The sequence below is a fragment of the Mauremys mutica genome, chromosome 16, assembly GCF_020497125.1.
Source record: "Mauremys mutica isolate MM-2020 ecotype Southern chromosome 16, ASM2049712v1, whole genome shotgun sequence".
Classification (NCBI taxonomy): domain Eukaryota; kingdom Metazoa; phylum Chordata; order Testudines; family Geoemydidae; genus Mauremys; species Mauremys mutica.
Window position 1 is genome coordinate 16,303,848 of NC_059087.1, and position 13,514 is coordinate 16,317,361.

At 44.4% G+C, this 13,514-nt stretch overlaps 1 protein-coding gene across 1 annotated transcript in view; it reads right to left on the bottom strand.

Annotated features, from left to right (window-relative positions):
• DGCR8 (DGCR8 microprocessor complex subunit) overlaps positions 1-12,613 on the bottom strand; it is a 41,236-nt gene extending 28,623 nt beyond the window's left edge. Inside the window, exons 1-3 of the mRNA XM_044990031.1 lie at positions 12,485-12,613; positions 1,459-2,468; positions 765-924 (exon numbers count right to left, since the gene is read on the bottom strand). Coding sequence (XP_044845966.1) covers positions 765-924; positions 1,459-2,181 — 883 coding nt within the window. The 5' untranslated portion in view covers positions 2,182-2,468; positions 12,485-12,613. The remainder of the gene's footprint in view (positions 1-764; positions 925-1,458; positions 2,469-12,484) is intronic.
• Between the last annotated feature and the right edge of the window lie 901 nt (positions 12,614-13,514).

Here is a 13,514-nt window from a genome sequence, read left to right on the forward strand (position 1 = left end):
GACACTACTTGATTCAAATCCTGTTTAGTTTATAGAAATCACATTGTGAATTTACTTTTATTTCTTAGGTAACCAACTTTGATCTCTATGCTTACTACTTATAATCACTTAAAAATTGATCTCTCTGTAGTTAATACATCTTTTTTACATTTCACCTAAAACAGTGTATTTTGAAGTGCTTGGGAAATCTCAGCTGAGAGTACAAAGGCTTGGGTGTGTCCTCCCCACATTAAGAGTGGGGCAGGGACTGGGTAATGAATTTACGCTGGTCAGGCTTCTGACCAGGGCAAGACAGTACAGTTCCAGGGTGCAAGGCTGGGGGGAACTGGCTAGAGCCTCTCTATTGTTGGTTCATGAGTGGTTGTGAGAAGCACTCATCTAACTCAGTTGGGGGTGTCCCTGCCTGTGGATGTCTGTGTAAGTGCAGTACCTGCCAGAGGTTTGTAGCTTGCCAACAGCATCACAGTGAGAGAGGGAGCCCAAGTGGGTGGGATAGAGAGCTCAGCAGTCTCACAGTCCAGGTTGCATCCCGGGAACCCCATCACATCTCCATAAATCCAAAGAATAAATTTGCACATTATGGAGAAGGACTGAACACAAAAATTCTCAAATCTAGATGTGTCATGGTCATAGCCTATGAAGTGAGGCCCCTGAACAGTAAGAACCATACCAGTCTGTCTTTACTAAGTTCCAATATTGAATTGCCCACAATTCTACATACATGCACCATAGAAAAATTAGAGGTTTAATGAAAAGTAACTTACTTTTAAGTACAGTTTTTATTTTGGTCATCATTGGCTGCACGCTTGTCTCTCCATCAGATGGGTGGTCACTCTCGCCTCCATATTTCTCATCTATTCTCCTCTTTTTGGGAGCTCGAAGGCCCTCTTCCAGCAGAGCATCCACATCATTATCAAAATCATCCTGCAAAAGACATGGTCAAATACCATCCTTCTATAGCTACTACTGTCCCTTGCTCTGTCAAGAAAAGGTACAAATTATTTATAAATAGTTTGCCTATGGATTTGGATGGAAGATTCCCAAGGCCATGGTAAGGAGACTGAAAAACAAGGAGGTAAATTTTCATAAATGGTCACTGGATCAGCAACTGATATTTCATGACAATCTGAAAAGAACCAAATGAAATCTACTTATCCAGGCAGCCCTTAAAGATCTGTTAAAAGGCAATATATCACAATTCAGAACTAAATTCAGCACCTTCTAAAGTCTTTTGCTATATCATTCAAAAATTTTAATCACCAAAATTCTTACCATGATTAATTAATTAATTGAATAAATTAAAGGATAATTTAATTTAAGTTGTGTATAATGGATAGAATTTCTTCTGTCGAAGAATTCTGCATTTTTGTCTTCAAGACTACAAGCTCTTAGATCCTGTCTTTCTTACACATCTTCGCACAAGTTTTTCTAATCACTTGGTAAAAAATATTTACATACCTCATAAGAGTAATTCAAGGTTTCTTCATCTGCTTTATCTCTTTGAACGATTGCTTTAGATGTGAACCCTCCTCCTTCTTCATCAATTTCCATCAAATTGTCAGTAAAATCTTCTAACTCATCCAGAACTGCATATTCCACTCTCTTTTCCTGATCAATATCATTTTCATCATCCTTCTTGTCATCATTTTCACCCCCTACACCTACAGCTTTACCATTACTACCACCAAAAGGACAAACATACAAATCCCCATTGACATTATTAATACTAAAATCTGTATCTGGTTTATAATCTTGCTCAGCTCCAGTGTACAGAACTTTTCTGTCTTTGCTTTTGCAGCTTTCTGTAAAGCTAACACTAATTTTTACATCTTTAAGTAACTTAAGATCAGGGATGAACTTTCGAACTGAAGGTGCATGACGAGCAGTTCTTGGGCTTTGGTCACTATTGTTAGGGTCTATTATAAGACGAGTTTTGTAGCAAGCAGATCCCTTTGTCAGAAGCTGTGTTCTGCAGACAGTGTGCGCGTCCCCAGCAGGGGTATCTGACTGTCCATCACCACCAGAGCCAACGTCCATTACCTCTGCGTCACTGGACGTTTGCAGGGGAGGTGGTGGAGGCTGTTCATTAGGCGGCAGAGGTGGGGGACAAGTCTGGTTCTCCACATTCATTTCTCTTGCAGGTTCTTTGGGGAGGGGAGGTGCATTTTCAGTTTTCTCCATATTTAAACTGTAAAACTACTGTTTTAAAAAACAAAGCTTTAAATAAATGTATATAATCTATATTCCTAACATGCACAAGTCCATCAAGATAGGTTTATCATGTTCTATTCAATATGCAACACTGATGATTCAGTTAAGCTGACTACATTGTTCTTTTCATTAATGTAGACAGCTTTCAGAATCACTGTCTCAATTATTGGAAATCACAATGCATTCAGCTTAAATAGATGAAGACTAAGTAGAGTGCATCTTCATTGGACAAGCAGGTCTCCTTTTCTTCTTTCAACCTACAAAAAGAAAAAGATTTGTCACAGAAGAGCTTGAAAGCCAACTGTCCCATTCATCAGAGGTAAAAATGGAATTCCTTCCCAAACTCTTACTTAAAAAGGATACTTGAACATCTATTTTAACTTCCAACTGATTGTAATGCTCTTTTTATGAGAATTAAGAGTTTTCATTGCTTCTTTGTTTGTGCACCAGAATCACATTATGCCAGCACAGTTCTAGGAAAACCGATTGGTAACTACTGCTGCATGACCATCAGGTACAAAGCATTGATTTTTAAATGGGTCAGATAAAAACAGCTGGTTTTGGTATTAAGTATCTTAGTAACAGAATGCTACTTATCTATATAATCGAAAGACAACTAGTTTGCAATGTTAAAGCAGGTCAGATTTTAAGTCTTCACTATAAGATACAATAGATTATTTTCTTCAATGTTCAATTAACTATCTGCAATATTTTGAAGAATAGATTTAACAATCAGAAATTACTCTCTGGATATTGTTCACACAGAAAATTTGATCACCTACTAAAAAGCCTGAACAGAGCTTTTCTAAGTAGGGATGCTAGCAGCTGTGTGGTCTTATATCCACGACTATTACAGGTCACTAGAATGCCTTACTCAAGACAGATATTTAGAACAGGAATCCAGAGTACTAACACTGAAGTCTTAATCATTACTATTAATTTTGAACAGCATCTACTAGCCAAAGTATTTTAGGTACTTTAGACTGGCATACATATTCAATTATAGTCTATGTAATTTTACATCAAATAGGCTCTTAATACCATTTTACTTGCATTTTATATAATGGGGAGAGAGGGGAGGAGGTTAATTGTTGTCTGTGCAGGGCCTTGAGTACCTGGGAAAGGAAATAGGCCACTTTTATGGTTCTTTCTTACCTGCTAATTTGGTTTCTCCAATCCCTTTGTGCCACCCCATACAGTGGGTGTAAGTCCTCCTACCAGCAGGAAATAAAGTGATGTTACGCCCCCTACGAGAGTCAGATGGCTGAGTCTGCGCTGTTCAAAAACTTGCCAGGCAATAGAGAAATTGTACCCAAACATTTCAGAAATCTTAGTCAGTAGTACCACCACACAACATATGAAGAAACAAGGGCAAGATGTCTGGGTTACCATAGGGGGACTTAGAGAAACCAATTATAATTCTCTAACGTATCTCTATGCCAGCCCAGGCTAAGTGAATTTCAACAACAGTATCCAAGCTACAAAACAGACAGGACAGGTAATTAAAGCATTCAAAATGTAATGGATTACAACATGTCAGGCCTACCCACATAAAGATAGATGAAAGATAAAAAAGACAAAGAATCGAAGCTTGGCTTGGCCACAAAAAAGGCAGTTTTGAGTTCAAAGCAACTGTGAAATGTGTAGCACCAGGCTGACGTCCCAATGGACTAAAGAAGAACAAAGCATGATTTGAATGTTAAAATCAACTGTTATAATCTAATTAGGAAGGATCAAATCATGGGTAAAGGAAAAGAGGAGTGACACTCAGTCAAAAATTACATTACCTGTTTTCAAGTCACTAACAAGAAAACAATGTTGAATGCTTACAGATCAATGTCTTGACACTTAATTACATAATGGGTTATTAGTTGGGGTCGGCTACTGACTGCCAAATCAAACTAGGCAACAAGATGAGCACCTATCTAAAACATTTAAGAAAAAAAATTGTGTGATCATCAGGGACTTCAATCTGAGTGACATATGCTGAAGGTCTCATGCTCTCAGTACTACAACATCCTCCAAACTTTTCAATATTATAGATGACAACTTCCTAACTCAAAAAGCATTGTATCCAACACAGGGGAATTTGATAAAAGACCTCATCTTCACAAAAAGGAACTGAGCACAAAGCTAAAAATTAGTAGTAAGCTAAGGTACAAATGTGATCACATTTATTATATGGGGCCAATTTCACAAAGCTGAAAGTTATGAGCCAAATCAGTTGGAAGAAAGAATTTAAAGAGAAAAAAGTTCAACTGGGAACTGTTAAAGAACATTTTATTAGATGCCCAAATAGCCATAGTCCCACAAGTGAGACAGAAAGGCCGCGCGCGCGCGTGTGCGAACAAACAGAAGAAAGGGGAAGCTGAGAGTAATTAATATAAATCAGAAGAAGGAATTGCAGAAAATTGTTAACTGAAACCAAAGGACATAAGCAAAAATCTACAGACAGCAGAGTTAAAGGGCAGGCTTTTTTTGTTTAATTATATTAGAAACAAAAAGGAATACTTAAGGGGGACTACCATGGGAAGCAGTGACTCTGAAAAAGACTTGGGGTCATGATGAATAATCACCTGAACATGAGTTCCCACTGAGATGTTGTGGCCAAAAACATTAATGCAATCCCTTAGATGTATAAACAAGGAAATATTGAGGAAGAGGGGGAAGGTATTTGGCACTCGTGTGACCACTACTGGAATACTGTGTCTGGATCTAGAGTCCACAATTTAAGAAGAATGTTGATGAACTGGAGAATATTCAGAGAAGGGACACGAGAACAATTTAAGGATTGGAAAACATGCCTTATAGTTAAGACTATGATTCAGTCATGGGTATTTTTAGTAAAAGTCATGGACCGGTCACGGGCAATAAACAAAAATTCACAGCCTGTCCATGACTTTTACTAAAAATACCCATGACTAAATCTGGGGGTTGGTTGGCAGGGGAGGGGGGGAGCACAGCAGCTGCCCCCAGGACGGCTGTTCAGGCACTCCCTAGGGCCAGCTGCCTGGGGCCAGCAGAGCAGCAGACGGCGTGGTTGGCCATGAGGCACCCGAGCAGCCTGCCTCAGGGGTGGCTGCTCTGGCGGCCCTAGGGTCAGCCGCACCAGCCACTGCAGGTGCAAAAGTCACGGAGTTCGCAGAAAGTCACAGAATCCGTGACTTCCACAACCTCTGTGACAGAATCAGCCTTATTAATAAGTACCTACACGCGGAACAAAACATTGATAATGGGCTCTTCAGTCTAGCAGAGGAAGATATAACAAGGATCCAATGGCCAGAAGTTGAAGCGAGACAAATTCAGACTAGAAACAAGATGCAAATTTTTAACCGTGAGGGTAGTTAACCATTGGAACAATTTACTAGAGATTGTGACGGATTCTTCATTGCTGGCAATTTTTAAATCACGATTGGATGCTTTATGCAAGACATGCTCTAATTCAAACAGGAATTAATTCAGGGAAGTCCTCTGGCCTGTTTTAAAGAGAAAACCAGACTACATGATCACAGTGCTCCTTTCTGGCCCACCCACCTTTTTTTTTTTTAAATAAAGTCTATGAATCTGAGAAAGCCTCAATTTAATTGCTCTAAAATAATCCCATTATTCTGGATGGGAAGCCACTAGAAATTATTTATATTTTGTTGCTGTAAAACCTAAAGAGCTGATACTTGGACCCTCAGGGTGCTGATGCTAAGTGTTTATCCATCCCATCCTAAAAAGGCAGGAGGACTGTTGTATTAACGTTTTAAGTGATCTGATTTGCTATTTTTCACCAGGCTCTGAAACACCCTAGACTATGTGAAACAGCCCTACACTTTTATACCTCTGTGGAATCCATCCATTACAAAAACCCATTTTCATCACATACACCCACATAATGGCCAGACTGAATGACATACATTCCTAGGTTCTCCATGGTAAAATAAGCTTTTCATCAGAAAGTTTTGGCCAAAGGGAAGATAAAACCAATAATCTCAGCATAAATTCACTAACTTTGGTAACCAATGCCTCCTAAATGGTCCAGGTTCTTCAGAGGGATTCTTGAGAAGGATGCTGGCTGTAAGGAGTAGAAATTTATGTAGACAAATTCAAAATCCCAAGGATGAAAGACGTACCCACTCCAAGACCTCATAGGTTCCTGACCTTGAAGAACAGTTTACCTCCCTGTCTGATCAGGAAGCTCTCAGATCCAACTAGAAAGATCATCTTTTACGGCATATCACAAAAATACTAATCACTGCATTTTCCCTTTCCCAGGCTGTGTCCAGCTACAGCTCAAGAAGTCTATTCTTGGGCTGAGTTTTACAGCAATGGGAACAACAGAGGACAGGAACTTCCTTTTTACCTGCTACGATTTGGCACCTTTTGTTCCCTGTCTGGACGTTATTGCCTATACAATTATTGTTGCTTAGTCCTTCCTTCACATCAAAGTTGAAGTGATGAACTGGGAATCAAGTTGTCTGCTACTTGGTATCGGCTTCAGCTGGAATGGGGTTAAGAAGGTCCAAGGCGACCTTAAGCCAACTTTGTGCTTCTTGCATTTTTTGTCTTGTGCCTGCTGGCATCAGAGCTACCCCAAGTCTGATCTAACTTATCCTCTGCTTCTCAAGGCTCCTCATGAGCCATGGGAAGCTAAGACTAGGCAGAGCACAGCATCACTCCCACCCACATCCTCACCCCCACCTCTAACATCAGGAGCAGAGAGAGGACTTATAAAGAGACAATGGGGAAACCCCCTTATGCAGAGAGTATTTTGAAGGGCCTCTTTCTACCCCCTTATACCACCCGTTTTCTAAGGGGATGATTTGGAGGGCCCTCTGCTAAAAACATAGCCAAATGGAGCCTGGATCAAGATAGCCAACATGCTAATCACACTAGATCCAGTAATGCCATTATGGATCTCAGAACCTCAAGACATGCCCTCAGCTGTTACAAAGGCCAAATGGATCAAGAAACTCACCTTGATTGCAGCTTCACTATTAAAATATTCCAAAAGGAACAGCTTACCTATCAAGGTATTAAATTACTGGCCTCAAGAGATATTAATTCCTATGGTAGAGAAAGGTTCTTATTTATCATCCAGACATTGGATTCTCTGAAGATTCATGCTGATTGCTAAGCCATATGACCAACATGACCATACTAAAAAATTGTCTATGTAAATCTGACTAACACCATCTTTTTGAAAAGCTGTAGTAAGAACTACGAGTACCTTTGAGAAGTTGTGGAGTGCTACTGTCAAGTGGAAATTAAGCACCCTGAACATTCAGAACAAAAAAATTGAAGGAACTTCTGATAAACTGGAGGGAATATAGACATGTAGGTCTGTGTCTTATTGATCTACACAGGACACCTAACTCCATCAAACAGACCATCTGAATTATGGAATGCTAGACCTCCATCTGGAAGGAGAGCACAGAAAGGAGTTGACTTTCATCACATTCTAATGGGACAGTATATAGGATGCTGTCAGGGATTATAAAGAATAGCAAAACAAGCACTGAATCACAAGACTACATACTACCCATCCTGATTTTTGCTGCCTTTTAGAGCATATTCTTTGAAGGAGACAGATTCTTGCTACAAGATAAATTTGATAGAGTAGCCACGAGACATGAAAATATCTAGTACCCAGCAATGTGAACAGGTCCAGTCAAAGGCAAAGCCCTAAAGGTCTTCAGGAAATCAAGTTTCTTGCTAGAAACTGTACATTCCCTGCCCAAAATGTCCAGAAAGGATGAGTGGTTCAGAAGAAACCTGAGCCCTTTCTATGGCTAACCATAACCAGGGTTTCTCCTTCTCATCCTCTGGCTCCAGAAAGCCATGTTTTAGAATAGAAGTGCAGGCCACTTGTATAATCAATGCAGCTTAGAAGTCCAACCCAAAAAACCTCAACCCATACTCTACAGACTATTTCCCGAAAAGGAATTTCTCACTCAGGATCATCTATCTTCATGTCATCAGCATCTACCATGTCCGCATGATAACACTGCCCTCAGGAGAGAAGGTTTTTTCTGCTTACAAAACAAAGAAGATTCAGTTTTGAAGGAAAAAGGCTGAATTAACCATTGTCATAAAATCAGAACTGAGCTTCTAAAGGAGAAGGCCCCATAAATCACCACCACACAGAACAGTTCACCTTCCTCCATGTCACCAGTCTTGGCATAGAGAAACACATTCTGAAGGTAGGGAATAATCTCTGGAGGCCATCAAGATGCCCAAAGTAAAAAAGCCAAACAGGGATACAGCCATGATTTTCTCCACATACAGGAAAGAAAACATACATATGCAAAACAGATAGGCCACACAGAAACACTAGGAGCACTGGTGCAGCCAGTTAGTGATCACCATTTTGTCCAATATGGTCACATTCCTGTTGTGACCCCGACACTCCCTTATTCACCACTGTCATATCATCAGGATATGTTTTGCACAACATATGCCTTGTGAAATATCATTCTAAAAGTCTTGATCTGTTAGCCGTTAATATCTCACTGGATTATATGTGCCATCATTGTACGTGAAGTTTGGCTATGCATGTTTTACTGAAACATGTTGTGAGGTTTAAAACATCCACAAGCAGCCTTTCAAGTACAACAGTAAAAAGGCCAAACAATGTTAATGACTTATTGAGGAAATGCACACAAGCACAAGGATTACCCCAAGAGCTGTGCACAACAAAAACCTCTCAGAGATAGCACTACACAATGGGAACTGTTTGACCCAGGTCACAGCAAAAGACCTTTCCAGCAAGTGGGAAGATGATATAAAAGTGGGAAATGACATCACGATGGTACCTCACCCTCCCTATAACAACACACCTGGAAACACCCGAGGAACAAAGACTGAACTGGGGAAAGTGATGGTCCCAGGCTAAAGGGATTTCTAGCCTGTGTACGAAAACCTGGGAAACCCAAGCTGCAAAGCAAAGGCAGTTTGTGCTTTAAGAATCTGCCAGCCAGTGTATCACTCAGGGTGAGAATTTGCTAATTCATGTCCTACCTATCTACAATAAAGCCTGTGTTATCCGACCCTGTATCAACCAGAAAGCTCTATAAATCGGCATTTCTAATCTTCACAGACAGTCCAGTTTATAGTTCAGTTGGTGCGGGGCCAGCAGACTCCCTATCTGGCTCCGTGTGCATCCTAAGAAACAGCGACATATCCCTACTGCTCCTAGGCGGAGGAATGCCACGAGGGGTTTGGAGTGTGGGACGGAGTGCGGGACTGGGGGTAGGGGAACAGGAGGGGGTGTGGGGCATGGGCTCTGGGAGGGAGTTTTGGTGTGGGAGGGGGCTCAGGGCAAGGGCTCCGCACAAGCAGCCACCTGTTCCTGCTGTTACTAGGTGGAGACATGGCTAGTCAGCACTGCCTGTTGCCTCCGCCCACAGACACCACCCCTGCAGCTCCTACTGGCCAGGAATGGAGCCAGCGCTCGGGGTAGGGGCAGTGCGCAGAGCCACCTAGCCTTGCCTCCACCAAGGAACAGCAAGGTTGCTACTTGCGGGGAGCTGCCTGAGGTGAGCGCCTCCTGGATCTGGCACCCCAAAACCCCTCCCATGCCCCAACATCCTGCCCCGAGCCTCCTCCCACACCCAAACTCCCTCCCAGACCCTGCACCTGCATCCCTTCCCACACCCAAACTCCCTCCCATTTAGTTGAGTGGAATTTTTCACTTACTGGCACCCCCATTCCCCCAACATGCTGCATAAAAAAAAAAAGCTTTTACTGTAGTACGTTAAGCTCAGTTTGCAGTTTTGTTTATTTACCAGGTAATCTGCTTTGATCAGTTCGCTATCACTTATAATCTATCTTTTTGTAATTAATAAACTTATATTATATGTTTTAATCCAAATCAATGTGTCTTTGACTAAGGTGTCTGGGGCAAATCTCAGCTTGGTTACTACAAGTGTGCATGGTCCTCTTCACATTAAGGGAGAGGCGGACTGGGTATTAAACCCATATAAAAGAGCCAGATTTGAGCAGGGCAGGACAGTACTGCTCTCGGGTCCTAGACTGAGACACTGGTGGTTAGAGAGCCTGCAAGTAACTGCAGCTGGGTGTGGTCCCTACCTGTTTGAATGCTGGTGAAAGTGCAAGCTTCGAAGGCTTTGCAGCTTGTCACAGCAGCACAGTGTGAGAGGGAGCCAGGCTGGTGGGTCAGAGGGCTCAGTAATACCCCAGTCCCAGGTGGCAACCTGGTGGAAACCAGTCACACCCGTCCATGAGTAAGTACCACAGTAGGTTATCTGGAAAAAGCAGCACTGAACTGCACCTTAAATTAGCCCCCCTCAAATAGCAAAACGGCTGCTCCATTTACAGTATGACCAACTTGCTAAAATGGTTTCAATAGCTTTGCTCACAGAAGAGAAGTGGTGGGGGGGAGGCAGTATGGGACCATTTGTCGTTGTGCGGAGTACAGAGAAGAATAAGGAAGGCTTCCAGTCACCCCACACTTAAGTATTGGTTTCCTAACAACAAAACAGAGGGAACAAACAAATGGTAAGGCAGCTTTTTGCAAGGTAATTCTTGCCAAAAAAAACCACATCAGAGCTAAAGGACCACCTCCCCATATAGTGTTCATGTGAATATAAAGAAGTCATACTTTTTATGTATCAGAGGGGTAGCCGTGTTAGTCTGGATCTGTAAAAGCAGCAAAGAATCCTGTGGCACCTTATAGACTAACAGACGTTTTGGAGCATGAGCTTTCGTGGGTGAATACCCACTTGCATCCGACGAAGGATTCTTTGATACTTTTTATGAAAATCCCTAAACTAACTGTAACAGAAAGGGAAAATTTCAAAGGAAACCCCCCCTAAAAAGTAAGTTCTAAGTTCTTTGGCTGGCTAGATATCTCCCACCTGCTGGAGACAGAAATGGAATTGAAAAGGTTCAGCCAGCCAGCCCACCCCTCTTTGGGGATGGGAAATGACAGCACACAGCATTGCCAGCTTCCTGTCTCCATCTGATGGTAGGAGGACTTGTGCCCACTGCCTGGGTTGGCAAAAGGGGGTTATAGAGGAAATTTTAGATACATGCCATTATATTGGGGCAAGAGGATGGCTGGAGGAGCCATTATTGGGTTGGAAAGTGATCAGGTACAGAATCCTCATTTCCCAGTCAGGAAGGAGTGGCAAGGTGTGGGGGGATCCCCATTAGCTGGGGCCAAGAGAAACCTCATTATTGCTCACACAAACAGATCAGGGCAAGAATCTTCATCGTTTAAAGGAGGAGAGAATTGGGAGAAAGCTTCTCCATTCCCTTGACCACAGAAGAGACAGTCGAAGAAGAATTAGGGGTAACCCCCCCCCCCATACACACACTGTTCTGGGAATGTATCAAATGGAAATCCACCCCATTAATCCACAATTAGGAATAGAAGAGGTGCAGGGAAGAACCTTCATGACTCCAGCGAAGCAGAAGAAAAGAGCGTACAAGAAAAATCCTTCCTGTTACCCCAAAGTGAAGGAGGAGAAGTGAAGGTGAGGGAGTCGGAAAGTAGGAGGATGTGCAGGCTTCTCCTCAGTACCCCAGTGTGAAGGGAATCAGAAGAATGGGGAGGGGGCGGAGGAGTGGGCGGAGTTCTCCTTACATTGTGGAGACCGAGCCTGTGAATTATGCAAAAGGTTATGAAGAGAACTGCCCGTCTCCCCCATCACCTTGAGTGTGAGCGAGCGAGATTCCTCCCGTTACACAGAGGAGGGGGACGCGCGCAGAGGGGATGTGCAAGGGCAAATATCCCCCATCCCCATTTTCCCAGTGAGTGTATGCGCGAGGGAGGGGGGGGGAATCCTCTCCATTACCGGGGAGGGGGCAGGAGGAGTGCATGGGGGGACTCTTTCCCATCACCCCCCGCGAGCCGGGCAACGGGATGTGCGGGGAGGAATTCTCCATATTACTCGGGGGTGGGGGGTAATGGAGCAGAGAGAATCCCCTCCCCCCGGGATGTTTGTCGCCATTATCCTGGGGGGAGATCGGGCGCCGCCCCACTGCCCGCGCTAAGGGCAGGGGGGGCGGGGACTCAAAAGGAGGTGCAGGTAGGACGGGGCCTCCACACGGCCACGGTGGATCTGGGGAGGAGATAGAACAGTCTCCGTCCCGCGATGTACAGGGCGGGGAGGAGGCAGAGGGTTGTCGCCCGGGGCGTTGGGAGGAGAGGGAAATCCTCCCCCTCACCCCGGCCGGGGACGGCACCAAGCGAGCGGCTGGGCCGCAGGCCCCGCTCCTGCCCGCCTCCTTCGACGCGGGAGTCTGTGGGCTCAGCACCCACCTGGGCCATTCCGGGTGTCCCCGCCGCTCCGCTTTCCCGGGCCGGGGGAGTGGAGGGAGTGCCTCGGCCGCCGCCTCCTCACAGGAGCCGCCTCCCCCGCCCAGCCGGCGCCATCTTGAAACGCCTGCTTCAAGGGGGCTCCTGCTCCCGCGGGCGGGACTATGCGGGCCCTGAACCAATCATACTGGCAGTTCCATCTGCCAGTCACTTCAAGCCTCGCGCTCTATTGGCAGTTTCTCGATTATGTCATTTCCTTCAGCGAATAGATACACACCCAGGAGACGCTCTCCGGAGAATTGACCAATGGGAGAAGCGTGGAGGCGGGAGTTAGGAAGGTCGGGGGAGAGGAAAGGGGCCGTTTCAGGATCCAAGAATGGGCAGGGTCCGAAGCCAAGAGGCGGCGGCCCCTCCTTAAGGCCAGGGGAGAGTGAGTGTAGGAGGCCCTCGGGGGGGGGGCGCCTGTCAGGAGATGGGGCTTGTTTGGCTCGTGTGTTGCCAAGGCAACCATCACCATGGTATCCAAGCCCCATCAAGGCCCCAGAGCCCGTTTCAGGGAAATCCCAATTACCTCCCCCCAGGGCAACAAGAAATAGAGCAGGCTAATTAATGGGGAGTCTGCTGACATTGACGGAGCCAAGCAGTTCACCACAAAGGGTGGCTTCTCTGGCTTCTGCTGTACTAGGTGCCCAGACCAGCTATGCCCAGAGCCCACGACTTACTAGGCACAGTAACCCAGAGTCACCCAAACTACAATGTACACTATGGAATAGCAGATGCTAGAAGCCTTGGTCCTCTTGCCACTGTAGCTTGCATACTTCTTTGTACATACAGGCCTCTATCCCTGAAATAGCCTGTGAGCTTAACAGCCTCATGTTCAAAACCTTTCTCACTTAGCATAGGCTAACTAGCCTCAGTGTTGGTGGCCTGCACTGACACTTCCATCCCTGAGCACAATAGGATTATTCGCAAGAGATCCTGTGGCAGGTCTAACAATCACTACCTAAGAGATCCCCGTATACAAAGGGGGGGA